At 33.7% G+C, this 19,220-nt stretch overlaps 2 protein-coding genes across 2 annotated transcripts; both read right to left on the minus strand.

The window, feature by feature from the left end:
- Window positions 1-1,403: 1,403 nt before the first annotated feature.
- Window positions 1,404-7,659, minus strand: LOC110804428 (peroxisomal 2,4-dienoyl-CoA reductase [(3E)-enoyl-CoA-producing]). The gene is made up of 5 exons (XM_022010023.2): window positions 7,344-7,659; window positions 5,630-5,789; window positions 3,866-4,035; window positions 3,524-3,746; window positions 1,404-1,798 (listed from the first exon to the last, which is right to left on the minus strand). The coding sequence occupies exons 1-5, from the start codon at window positions 7,527-7,529 to the stop codon at window positions 1,644-1,646; spliced, it is 894 nt and encodes a 297-aa protein (XP_021865715.1). The 5' UTR covers window positions 7,530-7,659; the 3' UTR covers window positions 1,404-1,643.
- A 4,038-nt stretch (window positions 7,660-11,697) lies between these two features.
- LOC110804423 (phosphoglycerate kinase, chloroplastic-like) lies at window positions 11,698-17,395 on the minus strand. The gene is made up of 6 exons (NM_001426489.1): window positions 16,763-17,395; window positions 15,030-15,107; window positions 14,557-14,817; window positions 13,788-14,105; window positions 12,844-13,002; window positions 11,698-12,204 (listed from the first exon to the last, which is right to left on the minus strand). The coding sequence occupies exons 1-6, from the start codon at window positions 17,189-17,191 to the stop codon at window positions 11,995-11,997; spliced, it is 1,455 nt and encodes a 484-aa protein (NP_001413418.1). The 5' UTR covers window positions 17,192-17,395; the 3' UTR covers window positions 11,698-11,994.
- Between the last annotated feature and the right edge of the window lie 1,825 nt (window positions 17,396-19,220).

Consider the following 19,220-nt stretch of genomic DNA (forward strand, 5'->3'; position numbering starts at 1 on the left):
TATCTTTGTGAAATTAATATTAATATAACATAGAATAATTAACTTACGAAAAATAAATTAACTTTAATTTCATTAAAGAATATAATAATTAATTTATTATTCAAATAATAACCCGGGGCATCGTCCGGGCTGAAATACTAGTTATAATCTATACTAATATATTAAAAGGCGTTTTGGAAAACGTCTATGTGTCACGTACTACTCTTCCCTTTGCGCCACATCATTCACTCACCAAGTGGTATGTCATGTCATGGATAACCAAAAATCAATACAACGAGGTTCGAACTCTAGACCTCATGTCTGAATGATAATTCTCATTACCATCTTAACCAACTACCAATTGTGGTTTATTTCTTCACATTAATTTATAAATAAATGTTAACATGAAGTCTAAACCAACTAAATTTTTATTTGATTTTTTATTTTCTATGGAATATTTTGAAAAAAATAAAAACAAATAATTAGGACAACTATGAAGAAACATGATGTCATGAATCTCATAAGCATCAACTATAGAAATACCTTGCATGGCTGCTTATATCTAATTTGGTGTTATTAATTTGAAGCACTTATATCCACTAGAAAATAAATTATAAAATTTTAAGATGATCTAATTGAAAAATTACTTGACATGATAAATGACGTAGTGTGTCTGTGTAGTTGACAAACTTAATTGATATTTTTCACTTTAAGGATACATGTATTTCGTCAAATATTGAGGTCAAGAAAAATCTAAAATTTTAACTATTCAATGTAGCGATCGGGGCATCGCCCGGGCCACACACTAGTTATAAATTAATTAAGTGTCGGCTGGAGCTTGTGTACCAACATCCTCAATTATTAATCACACAAACAATTATAACAAAATATGCTAAATGTAGCCTTAAGGGGCTATCAATACCAATGATGTCTTGGCCTAGTGGTTAAGACTGAGGGCCTGTGTACAATAGGTCTCAGGTTCGAATCCCCCGCCCCCATTTGTAATTTATATTGCCCTTATGGCTCATTCGCACCAAAAAAAAAAAAAAAATATCCAAATAAGAAATACTTGGTATTCAGCATTAAATATGCAATAATACTACTGTACTTTAGAAAACATGTTTGAAATGAAAATAACACTTAGGCTCCGTTTGGTAAGGCGTAAAACGTTTTCATTGTAAAATGATTTTCCATGGAAAACATTTTTCAAGGGAAAACACAATTCCAAACTAGTTTTCCTTTGTTTGGTACCTTAAAGGAAAATGGGAGAAGATGGTGAAGATTGAAGGGAAAAAAGGAGAGGGAGGTAAGGAGGAAAGAAAGAAAAGTGGTTTCCCTCCCTTTCAAATGGAAAATGGTTTTCCACCTTTGAGGGAGACATGGAAAATTGTTTTCCATCCCTTACCCAACCAAACAACGTAAAATGATTGAAAATGGGAAAATCGTTTTCCATGAAAACGTTTTATGCCCTACCAAACGGAGCCTTACCGCCTTACGGCAACGTAAAAGATCCTTAAAGAATGGGCTCTTGGAAATAATACTTATTTGTGACGGCCTAAATACATGCTAGCCATAAATACCGGAGTACAATATTATACTACTGGCTTTCACCCAAGATCCTTACAAGTTCAGTTGTATGATAGGATTATTACCAAAGTTATTAATCAAAGCTTGCTCTTGGGAAGCCCAACTGGTGCAGTTCTTGATTTCTTCTCAATTGCACGAGAAAGTTGCTTCACTGCATCTTTGGGAAGATGGCGTGGCCGACTCAGCCAGTGTCCTCCATCTACCGGAAGAATTGATCCATTTACATATTTACCTGAAATTTTTGCAAAACTTGACTCAAGTCAGCACTTTTCTTACAGCTGCTTAACTGGACTGAAAGTTAGACATCTCAATGCAGAAAGTGGGACAAATTTTCAAAAATCTAAAGAGTATAAAGAGATGATTATACAAAGACAAATCAGGTTTTAGAAAGAATTCATAACCAAAATACATGATTTCGGATCCAGGGAATTAATTTCTAGCCGTTCTAGGCCAAGTAATGCAAAAACGGAAAATGAGGTAAAAAAGATGAAACAAGTAATAAGGCTCAACGTATAGAGATATATGATCAGACCATATAGTGAGCATACCTAGACTAAAACACACGGGAGGTGAAAAAGGAAATAGGAGCAAGTAATCATGCATGGTATGAATGTGTGAAAACAAAATTCTAGAAGTAGAAGGTATGTGTGAAATCTGTGAATGTGAAAAGTAAAATTTGATGTAACACAAACCATCTGTGATTGGCATTCTAGACAGGGTTAACAGCACAGTGACTCAATCTTATAAACAAACAGCAGAGAGTTTGAGAAGAGACCAAGAAAAGGAAATGAAAGGAGGATAAGCATGCTAAATTTCCATTTATGTACGACCAAATTTGTTTAGGAAACACATATCATGCCATCAGCTTGAAGAACAAAAAAATGTTTCTTTTTTTGGTGCGAACTTCAGGAGTAAATTTTAAAAGGACATGCCAAAAAAATCTTGCAAAAACAGAGCATCTTCTACACTGAACTGTGTAGTCTGATTTAGTCAACGAAGCGGAAAATAATGAAGAGCTTTCATTCAATGTTTAATCTCAACACGAACTACAGACTTAAATATTATAGTTTCATATTCAATATTATGAATAAGAAGGGATGACGAGTTGAAGGGACAATTTAAGCATCAAAATAGTGTCAATATTGTGGGGGTAAAATGGTACCTTCTCCGTTACTAAATATGTGTCCTATTTGGATGAATGCGTGGTGTTTAAAAAAATGAAAAATGTGTAAGAAAAACAATGATTTGGAATGTTTTTTGGGGGAAAAGATGAAGTAGATAATTGTTTATTGATAAAGTACAAATAAAAGTGGGTGTGGGGATTGAAAAGTGGAAAAAGTGTAGAATGTGAAGAAAAAATAATCATGATTTATGGAAAAGTGAGAAAAGTGTATGGAAAAGTGGGAAAAGTGTATGTTCAAAAATAGAAACATGACACTTATAAGGGAACGCTATTTTTTAGAAACATGACACGTATTTAGGAACGGAGGGAATAAAAGATTTTGCCAAAAGCCGAATCTAGTAGAAAAAAAACACCACAAAACGGAAAGTGGGTATAACATAAATACACAGGGAGTACATTGCATGTCTGTGGAGAATTACAAAGAGATCAGTTTATTTGATCTCCTGAATGCCACAAACCAAAAATTTGGCTGTAACTCCAGAAGTCAAAAGCTGCACATCTTAAACAAACATGCTTGTAAAAAGAGTAATTTGAGAAAACATATTAAATTCCTTTCTTTTTTGCAGAGAGGCTATTTGCTACTAGAACATATGAAAAGAAATGAAGTATATGAAGTTTGCCGGAGGCAAGATGCAACTCAGTTAAATTCTTTACTTAGCCATAAATAGGTCAAGGAATGTAAACAGGAAAGCTACACAACTAAGTTCTGTATGCATTTATACTTTGACATAAAGTAGTCATGATGGGAAAAATACATTTAAATGAATTACCCACCTGCATCAGAGGCAAGATATACAGCAGCCATAGCAATATCCCATTTCTCGCCTAGTTTATAAAGTGTCATGTGATCCATAGATTTGTTTGTTATCTCTTCCGGTACAAGTTTACTCATGCCAGGTGTATCACTAATTGGACCTGGCGCTATTCCATTAACTCTAATATCATAATCTGTACCCCATTCCAACGCCAAGTTTCTGGTAGTTGCATCAACAGCCGCCTACAACACAGACCGGCACCCACCAATTGACAGTTAGAGGTTTCAGTCGTGCAAGGAAAATTGTAATAAATCCAGCGAGATCATCATGTAAAATAGATATAGCACCATGTACAACCAACCTTGGCTGCAGATACATGAATTTGATACCAAGAAGCCGTGTAGTGCAATGTAGCACTTATATTTAATATTACCCCACCACTGGATGAAGTTCTTCCTGGGCCTCCTTTCTTGAGGTACTTAAGTACTTCATGGCACATGGTAAATGTCCCAACAGAATCAATATCCATCACTGCAGAACGAAAAAGGTGCAAAGTCAGTAGACAACATTCTCAAAGATAAGTGTTATGGTTATATTGAAAACTTAAAAAAATTGCTGTCCTCACTATAAACAATTTTTCTAGTTCAATATTGATAAGATCTCCTTATTGTTCATAAAAAGATAATTTAGCTCATGGATTGCTCTTGGCTTGTTAACTCTCTGAGACATATATCTTCAGAGACAGATCCAAAAAATTAACACAACTCCTACTCAACACTGAAATCAAAATTTTCAACCATCATAAGATTGGACCTCCTTTTTATTTTTAAGTACATCACCACAACAAGGCTTTGTTTGTTTTGAACGCATTTCCGGAAAATGATTTTCCCATTTTCCTTTGTTTGTTTTGTTAAGAGTGGAAACAAATTTTCCAAAGGTAAAACAACTTTCTCTAGGGGAAACCAACTTTCCTTTTGAAAAGAAGGAATGCAACAATTTCCACTCTAATCCCTTATATTTCCTTTTCTCTCCTCTCATTTCCACTTTTTATGCTCTTTTTCTTTATAACTTTTCTTGTAAGGAAACAAACAAAGGAAATCCTTTGAAAATGTTTTCCGTTGAAACAAACGGAGCCTAAATGTCATTTTGGTGACTAATCCTGCAGGAACATATTGGTGGATTGAAAGTTGAAACTCTGTAGTGTATGTCGATAAATATAAGGAACGGAGAAATACCGAGTAGAAAATCAGAACTTCTGTCCCCAAAATTACTTGTCAAATTTTGAAGATATACGATTATCTTGTAAGAGCAGGAGCAGCACTCAATTAATTTTAGATAAGGAGCAGCACGTGGATTAATCTTAGATTAGGAGCAGCAGAAAACCATGCTCCTATTTATCGGTTTCACAAACTCAATTGTGAATGCTGCTCAATTTGCTGTTGTTGCAATCACATTTCGTAGAGTTGGGAAGGGCAAGGAGAAGAAGGTGAAGCCGCAAATGACACTTCGATTGCTTTATAAAGCTCAACCAAAACTTTTCAAGGAGTGGAGAGAGATGCAAGAGGGAGGAGATGACTCAAATATCATTATTTACTCTATAATTGATTTTTTTAATTATTGAGTATGGCTTATTTCAAAATTAGAGCAACTCAAGATGTATAATATGGGTTAATAAATATTTTCATATGAGGACTTACGGGGATCTTGATGTATATTCTGTAACATTCCTTCCGGTGATGGTATAAAGTGAATTATTTCTGAGTTATGATGAGTCAGCATTACCTTGGATTTGTTAGGAACTAGGCAGGATATCAGGTTGCTTCAATGTTAGATTTGCAAGGTGATTAGCATGAAAACATGGGACTACTGTTACTCCAATTTTTATAATGTTTCACACTCATTTTCTCTAATCTAAAACTATTCTCAGCACAAAAATAACACCCATTACCAGTCATGTTTCAGAAGCTCATCATGCAAGTCTTTCTCTTCCTACTGATAAATTTGTTGGTCTAAATATCTACTTAATCTAAGTTTATCATAAATTTGTGATGCCCTAATTGTTGTGCTTGAGAAGGTCAGCATGCCAGCCATTTCAATATGATGATTGGAAGGGCCAACTGCTAACCTGTTCGAAATCCATTAGGGGATAAATCCTCTGCAGACACTAGAAAATTTCCAGCTGCAGCATTCACAAGAATGTCAATTCTTCCATAATGCTGGAAAGTTGATTCCACTACCCTCCTTGCATCTTCCGGCTTGCGGACATCCCCTTCAAACCCAATGGCCTACAAATAACAAAGAAAAAACAAATAATGAAAACAATACTCAACCATAGATAGTCCGTAATCTACCATATAAGCTTTGCTTAAGATGTTTAAGTAACACTAAAAATTGTGAGAAAAACTCACTCCGGTTGTAAGAATTTGAAAATAACAGCATTAGCACATATACACACACGCACACAACTAGATCAAGAAAGAGATAAGAATGACACTGGAAATAGTAGCTGGAAAGCACAAGACTTAGTAGATTGACATCAGGTACCACATCAATTAAGGTCGTCTAATACCTTATCAACATCACGTATCTTTGTGAACCATTCAACGAGGTTGGATTAGCACAACCCTAATCTCATAAGTACAAGAACAATAGCATTACTAATTGATAGAGATATAATCTCTTAGGATATTTTACGTACAATAGACTTCTAGTCGCATTAGGTTTCCTAATACAATTAGGACTAATGTTGTAACCCCCATATATATATTTGATCAATGGCATCACTCGGAGTTTCACAATATCTAACACTAATGTTGTATCATTTTTTAAAAACTTACATTACAAAATATATATTTCAGGAAGCAGTCACAGTTTTCTTCAGATGTTGAGGAACAAGAATCTTTCTCAAAAGGGAAGTAAAAAACTTAACAATAAACGACTCCTCGTGCTGTATATCTATCAATAGATCCATGGATAACCTGTTTTGTTATCAGAACTCGGTAGTCCAGACCAAAAGCTTTAGTTAGACATTATAACTTTGATGAATATCCTTGACACCACATAAGGCTACTACACGGACTCACATATTAGCTGATTTCGCAGCATAAAGAGCAACATTGTTTCTGTCTTTCTTTTCTTCAGATAGTGAACTAAGAGGAAACCCATAAAGCGCCCATGAAAAGTTAAAAATTTGAGATCTACAAAGAGAAACTAAGTGATTATGAAACCACGTTCACCGTGACAGACTTCAAATGGCAAGACACATTGAAACCATGTACAGAACAGGAGAGAAAGGGTTTTCCAAACCTACATGCATACTACTACCGCATCATTTGCGGACTTAAATCTAGTTAAAGAGTCCAAATTAAATGCTTGATATAGGCCAATCCCAAATTGACCCCTTAATTAAGCATTTGAGTTATTTGCAAATCAACTCAATCCAAACTAAAAGTACAAGATCAATCAGAAATGTACAGAATTTCCAATAAACAAAGAACGCAGTGATTATACAGAATTGGGTGACTTAAATTTCCTATATTTCCTTCAACTGAAAATTCACCAATGTACAGCCATAAAAACATGTTCATTCTATCACTTTAAACAACTAACAACAACAACAACAACAACAACAACAATTAAAAGTTTAGAAATTAACATTTTACATGTTCAATCGATATGAACTATGTAAACCCCATCTATAGGTCATGTATATGATGGGTATGTTGCATACAACAAGTTTAATCAGCACAAGCATTTCTAATGATAATTAAAAAAAACATGAAATCTGAGTAAAATCGGACAAAATAGAAAAACCCAGAAAAGAAATGTTGTTACAGTACAGGAATGCCGAGGGAAGCAAGAGCGGAGACAGCAGCATCAAGAGCTTGTCTACGCCTACCCATGATTGCAATGGAAGCACCATGTTTGCCAAATTGAGTTGAAATCTCGAATCCAATACCAGAACCACCTCCTGTTAACAATGCCACTTTTCCCTTGAGAGCATCGTCCTTGAATGGAGAATCCATGGTTCTAGGCAAGCTGTTTCTGTGTGGTAATTCTGTTGTTGGGAACTTGGGATGTGGAAATTGCAATGTTCCGAACAAGTAGCTAGGTAGGGGGAGGGTTATACAAACGCAATAAATTATGGGTTTGTGATTTGTGATCAATATTCAATTTACGTGTCAAAACTCAAAAGTGAACTTTTTTTTTTTTAATTGCATATTTTAATAAAAAGGTTATTGCACGATTAATAATCTTTTAAAAGGTCTTGCGCGCACAAGGTGTACAATAAATTTATTATACACCAAGATAACTTTTATTCATTTTTTGTAACTTTGATCTACTTTTGATTAACTTCTATATTAGTAAAAAAGAAAAGTGGAAAGATAAACATTTTAAAGGGTTAAATGATTAATTTTATACATTATTAGTGATTTAAGAAATAAGTTTTATTAAAATGAAAAAAATTTATCACTAAAAATATATAACTTTTACATATATAAGCTTAACTTTTACTCCGATGTACAATATTTATTGTACACCCATTGTAAATAAGAATTTGTGTAATCTATTTGGCTCATTATTATGGAAAACTATCTATCTATCTCTATTATATAAGTGAAGAGGTGAGGTTATTTAGTAAATTGACTTTTGGTGTCCCCCTTTGATTACTAAAATACCCTCCACACTTATAGAATAGAGAATATATATACCCAATATTAAAAGCCCAAAGAAGCATTTTAATCAATCTAGCCTATTGAATAAATTCTTACCATTTTAATCATTCTGTTTATATGTGTCCGACTCTATCTAACTTATATGTTTCTTATATTAGCACGCATCATATTTATTTTATAATTTTTACATGTTATTTCAGGTTTAAATATAATAACACAAATTTGTTTCTTATATTCGCACGCATCGCGTGCATATAAGACTAGTTATACTATATACTAAAAGACACACCAAGAATGACACTTGTCACGTCCTGATGAGTCCTTAGTATTTTTTTTCTTTTTTTAATTTTTTTTAATTTAAGAATTTTTTAAAATATCTGATTTTCTGATTTTATCTATTACTATATATTAAAAGACACACCAGGAATGACACGTATCACGTCCTAGTACGTAAGTCCTTAGTATTTTTTCTTTTTTTAATTTTTTTTGATTTAAGAATCTTTTAAAATATATGATTTCTTGATTTTTTTTCTTATTCTTTCCTTCTATTCAATATAATAGAAGTATATATGAAAAAAAAAAGTGTGATTTCATGTATTACGACAAGGATAAAAATATATATATTATTACTGATTTGAAGAACATATATGTTAGGAATGGAAAAAAATCACAGTTTTTTTGATATTATTGTTTTTATAATATATGTAGTAAGCTATTACGGAAACTCCATAAAAGCAAAATAGCAAAATATTTTTTTGATTTTCATATAAAATTTTCAAAAAAATGCATTATACTCTTAACCTACAATAGTTAATAAATAAATAAACAAATTACACTAAAATGTATTATATACGACCATACCCAAACAAAAAACAATTATTTATTTTTTATTTATGTAAAACAAGTGTTAAAAAGTGGGTTCAACTAAATTACTTATAAACCTGAAAGCCTGTTATATACCCAATTTAGAAAATAGGGTATTATAACTGATAAGGTTATCAAATCAACACCATATCCAAAAATTTGGAAGATCGAGGGTACGTGTATGGTTACGGTTACGGATATTATTCAATTCCAAAAGAAAATGATATCTAATAATTGTCTGATAAGTTTTTTTCTTATATTTTCCCAGCTTAAGTATTTTTGTCGAAACACTAAACTTTTAAAATCGCACTAATCATTTTACAATCCAAATAAATAATAATTTCCTCTGATTTTCCAACAACCGGTGATAAAAATTGGTTTTATTTTATTAAAAAATTCATTAAAATAAATTATTTAGAACAGAAAAAAAAATTAGTCTCATATGTGCGTTGCACGGGACCTAACCTAGTATATGTAAATGGGATACTGTACGATTATCACTAGTTTAGTTTTGTTTCCCATATTTTTTTTTTCTATTAATTTTGAAGGAGAAGGTGTGAAAAATAAAATATGCAAAATATAAGTACATTTGATTTTCACACATTTTCACCAACTTTTATTTTCCTTGTTTTTCCATTTATTTAAATTAACAAACAAGTTAAAATTATGAAAAATTCTCATATTTTTACAATTTAAACATTTTCCCTCATTAAACCAGAGTTCTTAAACCAGAGTTCTTAAACACACTGTAAGAGTTTAAACAAATTTTGCTTTAGCTTTTAGAAAAGTTTGGCAATTACTACCTACGTTGTTAAAGAGTTTGTCAATTACTACATAACTTGTTAAAATTTGTCAATTACTAACTACAAAGTACATTTCTAATGGATTGATGACAATTGTTATCTTAATCCATATTCCACTTAATTAGTCCATAACATCACAATTAGCTCTTAATTATACTTTAATCATTTTAATTAATAAATAAAAAATAAAAGTAAAGTAAAGGTTCTCAAAGTTAAATCTCAAAAATTACTCAAATTTACCTAATATTAATTGTTTTTAAAAATCGACCTGATTTTGACCAAACCCAACTCATTGCCAGCTTTTGATGAGTTTCACAGGATATTGTAGACAGACTTAAGCGATTAAACTAGAAGGGATCCCCGTGTGAATATATGGTGCAGCAATTGTGTTTATGGATATGTAAACTTAAGCTCCGTTCTATTCCACTTATTTTGTCTGAACTTATATTACCTAAACTTATCTGAACATAACTGGACTTATTTTATCTGGAGAAAAAAATTATTCAAAATGAACTTATTTGTGTGCAAAAATGTCTGCAAATAATTTTTTTAACTTATATTCTCTGAACTTAATTGAACTTATCTAAACTTAAGACTTTGTTCTATTCAACTTATTTTGACTTGTTTTAGACAAAATAAGTTCAAATGATATAAGTTCATGAAAAAATACGTGTTTTTCAAACATTTTTATACACAAATAAGTTTATTTTAGACAAAATGAGTTTTTTTCAAATAAAATAAGTCAAGATAAGTTTAGATAAATTCAATTTAGGTCAAATAATATAAATTCTGACAAAATAAATGGAGTAAACGGAGTCTGAGTGAAGTTATTTTTTCTAAAATAAGTCAAAATAAGTGAAACGTAACATATCCTTATAAATTGTATTGTTTGTTTTTTTGATCTTGTAATGTTTTTTTTATCAAGGAATAAGTTGGGGCATCCGGCTTACATGTCCAAGTGTTACTTTTGTGCTTGTTAGTCATGCTCTATACGTACTATAGGGGATGTAGATGAATGGTAAAGCAAGGTCATGATGATATATAGTTGGTAATATCTCCCTTTGTTAAGCCTAACTAGTTCAGTTTCCTTTGATGTCGAAATCAAGAGTAGAATTGACAAATGCGTGTCCACCGACCTTGATATTTTCATAATTAATTCAAGAATTAAAAATCTCGAATTCAAATTCAAGACTCAAGAGTTTATTCTTCACGAAATCGACTTAAATTCAACATATTTATTAATTATGGTTTTCAATTGAGTTATTTGTTGGCAATGGTAAATCGTACAAGTGAGGAGAAAGAAATTAGGAGCAGAATAGGAGGTGGGTGGAGCATGAAGTTATTGGGGTTGTGGATTATGCCCCTTCTCCCGTTGAATGAAAGTTTTTTTTTTTTTTTTTTTTGAGGGAACCCGTTGAATGAAAGTTGGTCTAGGAAAAGAGAACAAATGGGGGAAAAGAGAAAATAAAATTTTAACAACTATTAAGGGTTGTAATAATGAGGGGGATTTGGTGAATTTTGGAAACTTGGAGGATATTTAGTTATTTTTGAGAACTCGAAGATACTTGGTGAAAAATTAATGAATAGAAATATTAAAATTAAAATCGACAATTTTTGTGCAAGATCGCCTTATCGAAAAGACCACTTTGTTTGGTTAATTAATTGGTTCAACTACTTAACTAATTTTGTTAAATTGGTTAACTAACTAGTTTTAGTGCTTAACTAATTAGTTGCATTGCTTAACTATTTGTTTTCAGTATTTAACTAATTAATTTCAATGATTAACTAATTAATTCTAGTGATTGACTTATACACGTGTAACATACATGCTAACGAAAAAGGTTAATATGTCATCATGAATTAAGTTACTTTCATTCTCAAACAACACATGTGCTAAGTTTTATACTCAGGTGGCAAAAGGACGTTCACTTATATACCCATATGGTTAATTGGCCATACATAGTTGATAGTTCCACAAAATCTTGTGTAACATCTTCAAATGATCAACATCATACACGTTTATTGCAAACAATGGTAAGACATCTACAAAGTGGCTCATTTTCTATCTGTTTTCTCGGTTACAAACTCATGTTAAGAGGATGAACCTGTGAAGAGAGGGGGAAAAAAAGAATTTGTATAGAGTGGTCTTAAACCGGAACTGGGTCGGCCTCATTAAGAGCAAGTACTCCAGGAAGCTGTTTGCCTTCTAACAACTCCAAACTAGCTCCACCACCAGTTGATATGTGGCTCATTGCCTCTGCCACTCCTACCTTCTCTACTGCTGCAACTGAGTCACCACCACCGATAATTGTGGTTGCACCCTTCTTGCTTATCTCCTCTAGCTTCTTAGCAATAGCCTGCAAAAGGGAAGCAAAATAAGAATATTACGGACTAGTTTTTACACTTTCCATTTTCATCCGTTCCAGACTTCCAGATTAGTTTTAACACTTCTATTTTGAGAAAGGTCCCACAATTATTTAAATACATCGGTCTCACTCTCTATCACATTGCATTAAAATAAACACTCCCATATCTAATTTTCAATAAAATAATACACCACTATCTACTTTCCCATCTACTTTTCTGATAAATAATGAAGTATTTGAGAACAAAAAACAATTTATCTCTTAAAACTATGTGCCTTGATAAGTGTCAAAAATAATATGGGACGGAGGGAGTATCGTTTGTGCAGGTGAATTAGTAATTCATGAATCAAGTAACATATCCCGACAGACAAGTTTCAAAATAAGTTCTACCCTGACAAAAGATGATTGACTACTGTCAAAATGCAGCAACTGAAACAAAAAAAAAAAAACTGGTCTGGATCATACAAGTCTTAAAAGCACATCTCTATGAAAACATTGGTTATCTGATACTGTGATACGCGGTCAGCAAATGAACAAATCACATAAGTTAAAGCAAACGCAGTAGATTCATGATTCAGCAAGGAGTTCCTGAAAATTTACCAAGGAATAAAGAAAACACCACTGTCTTACCTCTGTACCAGCAGCAAACTTTTCGAATTCAAAAACTCCCATGGGACCATTCCAGATGACGGTCTGGGTAGTGTCCAAAGCTTCACTAAATGTCTTAATAGAATCAGGTCCAATGTCCAATCCCATCCATCCGTCAGGGATTCCAGATGCGGGGACAATCTGAAGTTTGCCAAGCATCATAGCACAATTGTCAGTAATAAAATTAACGTTATACAAATTTCTTATTCTTCAATTGGTTAGCCACCCAAAATTCAAGACATGGTCACACCCTCTACCTTCCTACAAAGCCCCCCATGCAAAAATTTGATTAAATACAGAAAACACTAGTTACAGAAAACACTAGTTTTCTATGCACGTGATGCGTGCTTGTAATTCAAAAACACACACGCGATAATACTTTTTCCCCTTTTTTGTTTTCTTAGTTTTAATATTTTTGGTAATTTTAGTAATTATCTTTTAAATTAATACCCTTTTATATTGTAACATAAAATATTTTGTGTTTAATTTGTTTAAATTTTTTTAATTTTAGTAATTTCCGATGGAGCCAAAGATTCATTTGTTCTTTTGGCTGTGGGATGTGATGGACTAAATCAAAATGGCTCTTAATACCTCTTCGCTTCCTTTCCATGAAGTAGAAGATGGTCGTCCCGTTGTTGTCCCGTTATCGCTTTTGGGTCAATTGGAAACAACCTCTCTGCAATTGCAGGGGTAAGATTGCATACGTCCGACCCCCCTTACCCCGCTTCTTGCGGGAGCCTCTTTGAGGCAATGGGGTAATGATAATGATGATGAGTAAAGGGTAAAATAGGCAATCAATATTTACGCCGCTCAGACGGTCCCTTATTTACGCCACTCAGACGGTCCCTTATATAATAGAGATAAAATGACAAACACAGCCCAATTGCAAATGAGTAGGTGAAAGCAATGATCATCAGCATGTTTACCTTGCTGTCTGCATCAGCAGCAAACTTGTCCGCAATAACGACATCAGTAGGCAACAACAGAGACACGCCCTTTTCCTTAGCCTTGGCGAGGAGAGAAGTTGCAAGGTCAAGCTTATCCTCTTCAACCAGAGAAGATCCAACTGACATACCTTGAGCTTTGTAGAATGTAAAGATCATTCCTCCTCCAAGGAGTAGGATATCACATTTCTCCAAAAGTGACTCAATTACTCCAATTTTGGAAGAGACCTTTGAACCACCAACTATAGCAGCAAATGGTCTCTTTGGGTTAGAAACAGCTCCAACAAGGTAGTCCAATTCCTGATGCGCAACCAATAGAATTCAAGTTAGTTAACAAGATCAACGTTATATCTAACGATAAAATGAAAGCGATTAACCCGCTAAACCTCCTCATCAAAAGTTAAGAGAGGAAACTTTAGGAGGTCGGAAAAGGGGATGAATTGTTTTAGGTTAGTCATTGGTGTTTTGCATTGCATACAGTCAACTATTCTATCCAAAAAAATTACCCAGTTACATAAATCATAAGATCAAGTGAAAATGGCATAAGAACAGGTTCCCGATATCCATTTTCTAGAGAAGATTGACAATAAATAAATAATTTTTATGTTTAAGAAGAAAAACCATTTGTATGGAACATTAAATGAGAAATTGAAGCTTTTCAAAGAAACTTTTCCGCATGATAAAACATTTAATCCCCCAAACCTAGACATTTCGAAGAAGCAGCTTGGAGAAGAGAATATAAAGTGTCTACCTTCTGTAAGAGGAAGCCAGCAACAGATGGCTTCAAAAATTTGGTAACTCCCTCGGTTGATGCATGAGCTCTGTGGGCAGTGCCAAAAGCATCATTCACATACAGATCTGCCAAGGAAGCAAGCTTCTTTGCAAATTCTGGATCATTCTTTTCCTCTTCCTTGTAGAACCTAACATTCTCAAGGAGAAGAACGCCACCTTCTGGGAGTTCAGCAACCAACTTCTCAACATCTGGACCAATGCAATCATCAGCCTTCACAACCTGTTAATTTTAAACAATAAGTAGTTACTGTCTGCAGTTGAAGAAAAACATGCAGGTTGAATAATATTGATAGGTTTATGAGTGAAACAGTCTCCAAAAGGAAAGCAACCATTTGAAGACTTGTAACAATCACAAATGTGGAGCATGGAGTAACACCTTTAGGCCGCCCCTACATGGAAAATAGAGAGATCATGAAGAAGCATATGGCGTACCTGAAGACCAAGAAGTTCAGAAAGCCTAGGTACAAGTGGTGCCAAGCTGAATTTTGGAGTAACACCTTTAGGCCGCCCCTACATGGAAAATAGAGAGATCTTCATTAGAACACCGACTATGAAGTTTATGAAAAATCAATATGTTTCCCACTAAATGGTTGATATCAATATGTAATTTACCTACATGAAACATTTAAATAACTGGCTTGTGAATAAAGCTTATGTACCCAGATAGCTGATATGGGTGCAGCCATAACTTGAAGTTTTCAACCCAATATAACAAGCATGTGCAAAGGAAGAGACATATAATGATGTATTGAGAGAGACTGAAAAAACCAAACTCCCAAAAGAAAAAGAGGTAACATTCCCTCCAAAAAAAAAGTAAAAGAAAAATGTGCAGATCTAGCTATAATAGTGTTCGGTCAGAGTAATTGCTCTAACCATTATAATGTTTAAGCAAATTACAAGTGAAACTCTCAAAAACAACTCACTCGTCATTGAATAATAACAGTTGGCATGATAAAAACAGATATATTGCTAGGAAGAGAGCGCATTACGAGTCTTTGATTGAACTACACTCTATGAGGCGATTGAAGAAAACTCTATGAGGCAATTTTTCAAATTATACACACACAAAAATAAAACATAAAACCACAAATGAAGTAGTCCTAGAACTGCTAGTTGACACACCAAATCGACAACCCAGGTAATGACAATTTTATAAAGGAAATTGTAAGCTGAAGATGTTGAAATTTTACATATGGTTTGAGTTTCACGAATGAAAAAGCCGCTAATGCTTGAACAAAGGGGAAAATGTACGGCATAAACTTTAAAAGAAATTGAAGTGTTATAGTACCAGAAATTCCAAACTTCCATAGCACAAAAACTCACAGAATACTTATAGCTTATGGAAGACAGTGATCACTTTCCATTTTTTGCACAACTCAAGAACAAAGGACAAGCATAAAGGCTAATCCTCACTTGACGTCCTTACTAAAAGCATAAAGCAGCAAACCAACACAACAAGGATACGAAGTTACTGAGAGAAACCCGATTATGCGGAAGATAGTGATCATTGTGCATTTTTTTTCAGAACCCAAGAACAAAGGAGAAGCAGTAAGGTACTAAGGTTAATCCTCACTTAAAATCCTTACTAAAAGCATAAATCAGCTATAACTCGTATACCTACTTAGTAACTTACAACCAACACACAAGACCATGAAGTTACTGAGAGAAACCCGAGTTTGACTGGAAATAAAAACCAAACACAACCTGATTAGATCGGTTTGTGATACAATGCAATTATCCTACATTAGTACTCCAAAATCCACATTAGTCCAAAAATAAACATGACTCATTTGCTCGAATGGACAGCTCTGCTTACAATCACTATTCACCAATCGGATACATCATTACATTTCTGATAATCTTAAGTAAGAAACACACATTACTGTAACATAACTAAGCGCCAAGTATAGTGTAATCAAAATGATCAGACAAACCAAAGCGAAAACCTCATCCCCACAAGTTGATCAAATGGTTGATCCATCAAAGAATACTAATCAAAAAACCAAATAAATATGCCAAATGAAGGGGAAAAATTAAGCAACCTAAAAATTCAAACCATTAATTAGCTTTAAAACCAATATGGACATTAGAAATTGGGTGCAAAATTGAGCAAAAACCCGGAAAATCAAACAAAAAAAATGATCAAATGGAAGAAACCCACATACCAAATGACTAGAAAGAATAACTTTAGCACCATTGTTGATCAAATGCTTGATGGTAGGAATAGCGGCACGAATTCGGGTATCATCAGTAATGTTCTGGCTGTCATCAAGAGGGACATTAAGGTCAGCTCTAACGAACACCTTCTTTCCCTTCAAATCAGCAGAGGTTAGATCGCCAACACTCTTCTTAGCCATGGAAGCAACCCCTCTAATGGGCTTGGTAGATTGAGATTTGTAGGAGTTGATCTTGGAGAGGACATGGAGGCTGAAACTGGCGTCTGCGGCGGCACCGGCGAATCCGAGACGGCGGAGAGGAGGGCGAAGGGTGGAGGCCAGGCGGACGAAGGAGGGAGAGCGAGTGGAGGAGGTGGAGGCTGAGGAGGAAGATTGGAGGAGAGAGAATGAAGAGGGTGTAGCTGCAGTTGACGCCATTGTAGGAGTGTGATTACAGAAAAGTGAGCAGTGAAATGTGTGTTTGTTTGGTGAAGTGTTTGATAATAATAATGTTGGGAGGATTTCCTTATCGTTGAGGTGAGGCTGAAGATGTTCGATGGTCTTGTTCCATGCTTTTGAATCCTTTATTTTAGCCACTAGATCTTTCTATTGAGGGATGGTACCTACAATTTTTATGTGACAACAAAATAAATGACATTGATTAACAAATGGAAATTATTTGCTTTTTGTGAGAGATAGGCCCCGAATGGTGTTTTGATTAGAGCTGGCAAATGTGTCGGGTCGCGTTCGTGTCCATATCGAATATAAATGGGTTGGAAAATTTCAATACTAAACCGACCCGTTTTATAAATGTGTCATGTCGTGTTGAACCGTTAACTAATTGTGTAGGAAGCTCTTGACACTAACCCACTTTTTTCGTGTTGTGTTTGTTCAATGACATTGTTTAAGGCGTGTCAGTTGCGTGTTGAGAGTATCAACACTAAACCGACCCATTAACCCATTTAAATCCTTGATACTAACCCGTTTTTTTTCGTGTCCAGTTAGTATCATGTTAACATGTCATGTCAGATTTTGCCAGCTCTCAAATGAAACATGAACTTATCTGAATTTATTGAAACTGATTAAACTTGGTTGACCTAATTTGACCTGATCAAACTTGTTTGAAACTTATTGGACATGATTTGACCTGATTGTAAAAGAGTAAACTTGAGAGAATCAACTTACAAAACCTGATTGAAACTTATATATCTTACTGAACTTTATATAACCTTATTGGAACTTATTGTCATGATAGGATCTAATTGCAACTTAACTGATATTACTAGTGTGTGGCCCGGGCGATGTCACGGTTGTTACATTGAATAATTAAAATTTTAGATTTTTCTTAAGCTCAATATTGACCAAAATACTTGTATTCTATAGAATGAAAAACATCCGTTAAGTTCGTCCACTACACATACACGCTACGTCATTTATCATATATCATCTTACAATTTGTATAAGTTGTTTTCTCATGGAACTAAGTGTGCTAAATTAATTAATAAACACCAAATTAGATATATATGCAGATATGTAGGGCAATCCTATAGTTAATTCTTATATATAAGACTTGTGACATCATGTTTCTTCATGGTTGTCATAATGCTTTAATTTTTTTCCCCAAGATAGTCCATAGAAATCAAAAAGTCACATAAAAATTTAGTTGTTTTAGAATTCATGTCAACATTTATTCATAAATTAATGTGAAAAGATAAATCACAATTGGTGGTTGGTTAAGATGGTAATGTGAGTTATCATCCACACTTGAGGTCTAATGTACAAACCTCATTGTATTGATTTTTGGTTGTCCATTACATAACACTTGGTGAGTGGATGATGTGGCGTAATGAGGAGAGTATTACGTGACACATATACATTTTTCACAACGCCTTTTAATATATTAGTATAGATAGATATAAAACACACACATAATAATGTAGACAATGGGGGCAATGAAAAAAAAATATTAAAAGATGCAATAATGATAGAACTATAGAAGCCTCTTAATACACAAAGAAATACGTAGTGCTACAATATGATTTTTCCCATGGGAATATATAATGATCAATATCATTGCAAGTACTTTAGCAACAAAGTTGCTACGGCACATAAACTAAGCAAAAAGAACAATTTATTTTAGTAACATGATATTTTTTTTGTTTAAATAGTGAATCTCATGTCAAGCATATTATCTTGACGGGAGCTTCACATTGATAACAACCCAATCAGAAACTCAGTAAGTTGAAAAATAATTCTAGCTTGTAAATGCCACATAATTATGAATTAATACTCCGCAATACGCTATTGAACCATGCAAACTATAACAGCTTGAAATACCTCCCCTTTTTAAATTATCAATAAAATCTTTTAATTGATTACGAATGGTGAAGTTTAAGGAGATAATATATGAAGGAAGAAGATTAAATAGGATTGGAGATGAAGGGGGGGGGGTTGTAGAAGTCAAACA

Source organism: Spinacia oleracea, chromosome 1 (assembly GCF_020520425.1).
Source record: "Spinacia oleracea cultivar Varoflay chromosome 1, BTI_SOV_V1, whole genome shotgun sequence".
Classification (NCBI taxonomy): domain Eukaryota; kingdom Viridiplantae; phylum Streptophyta; class Magnoliopsida; order Caryophyllales; family Amaranthaceae; genus Spinacia; species Spinacia oleracea.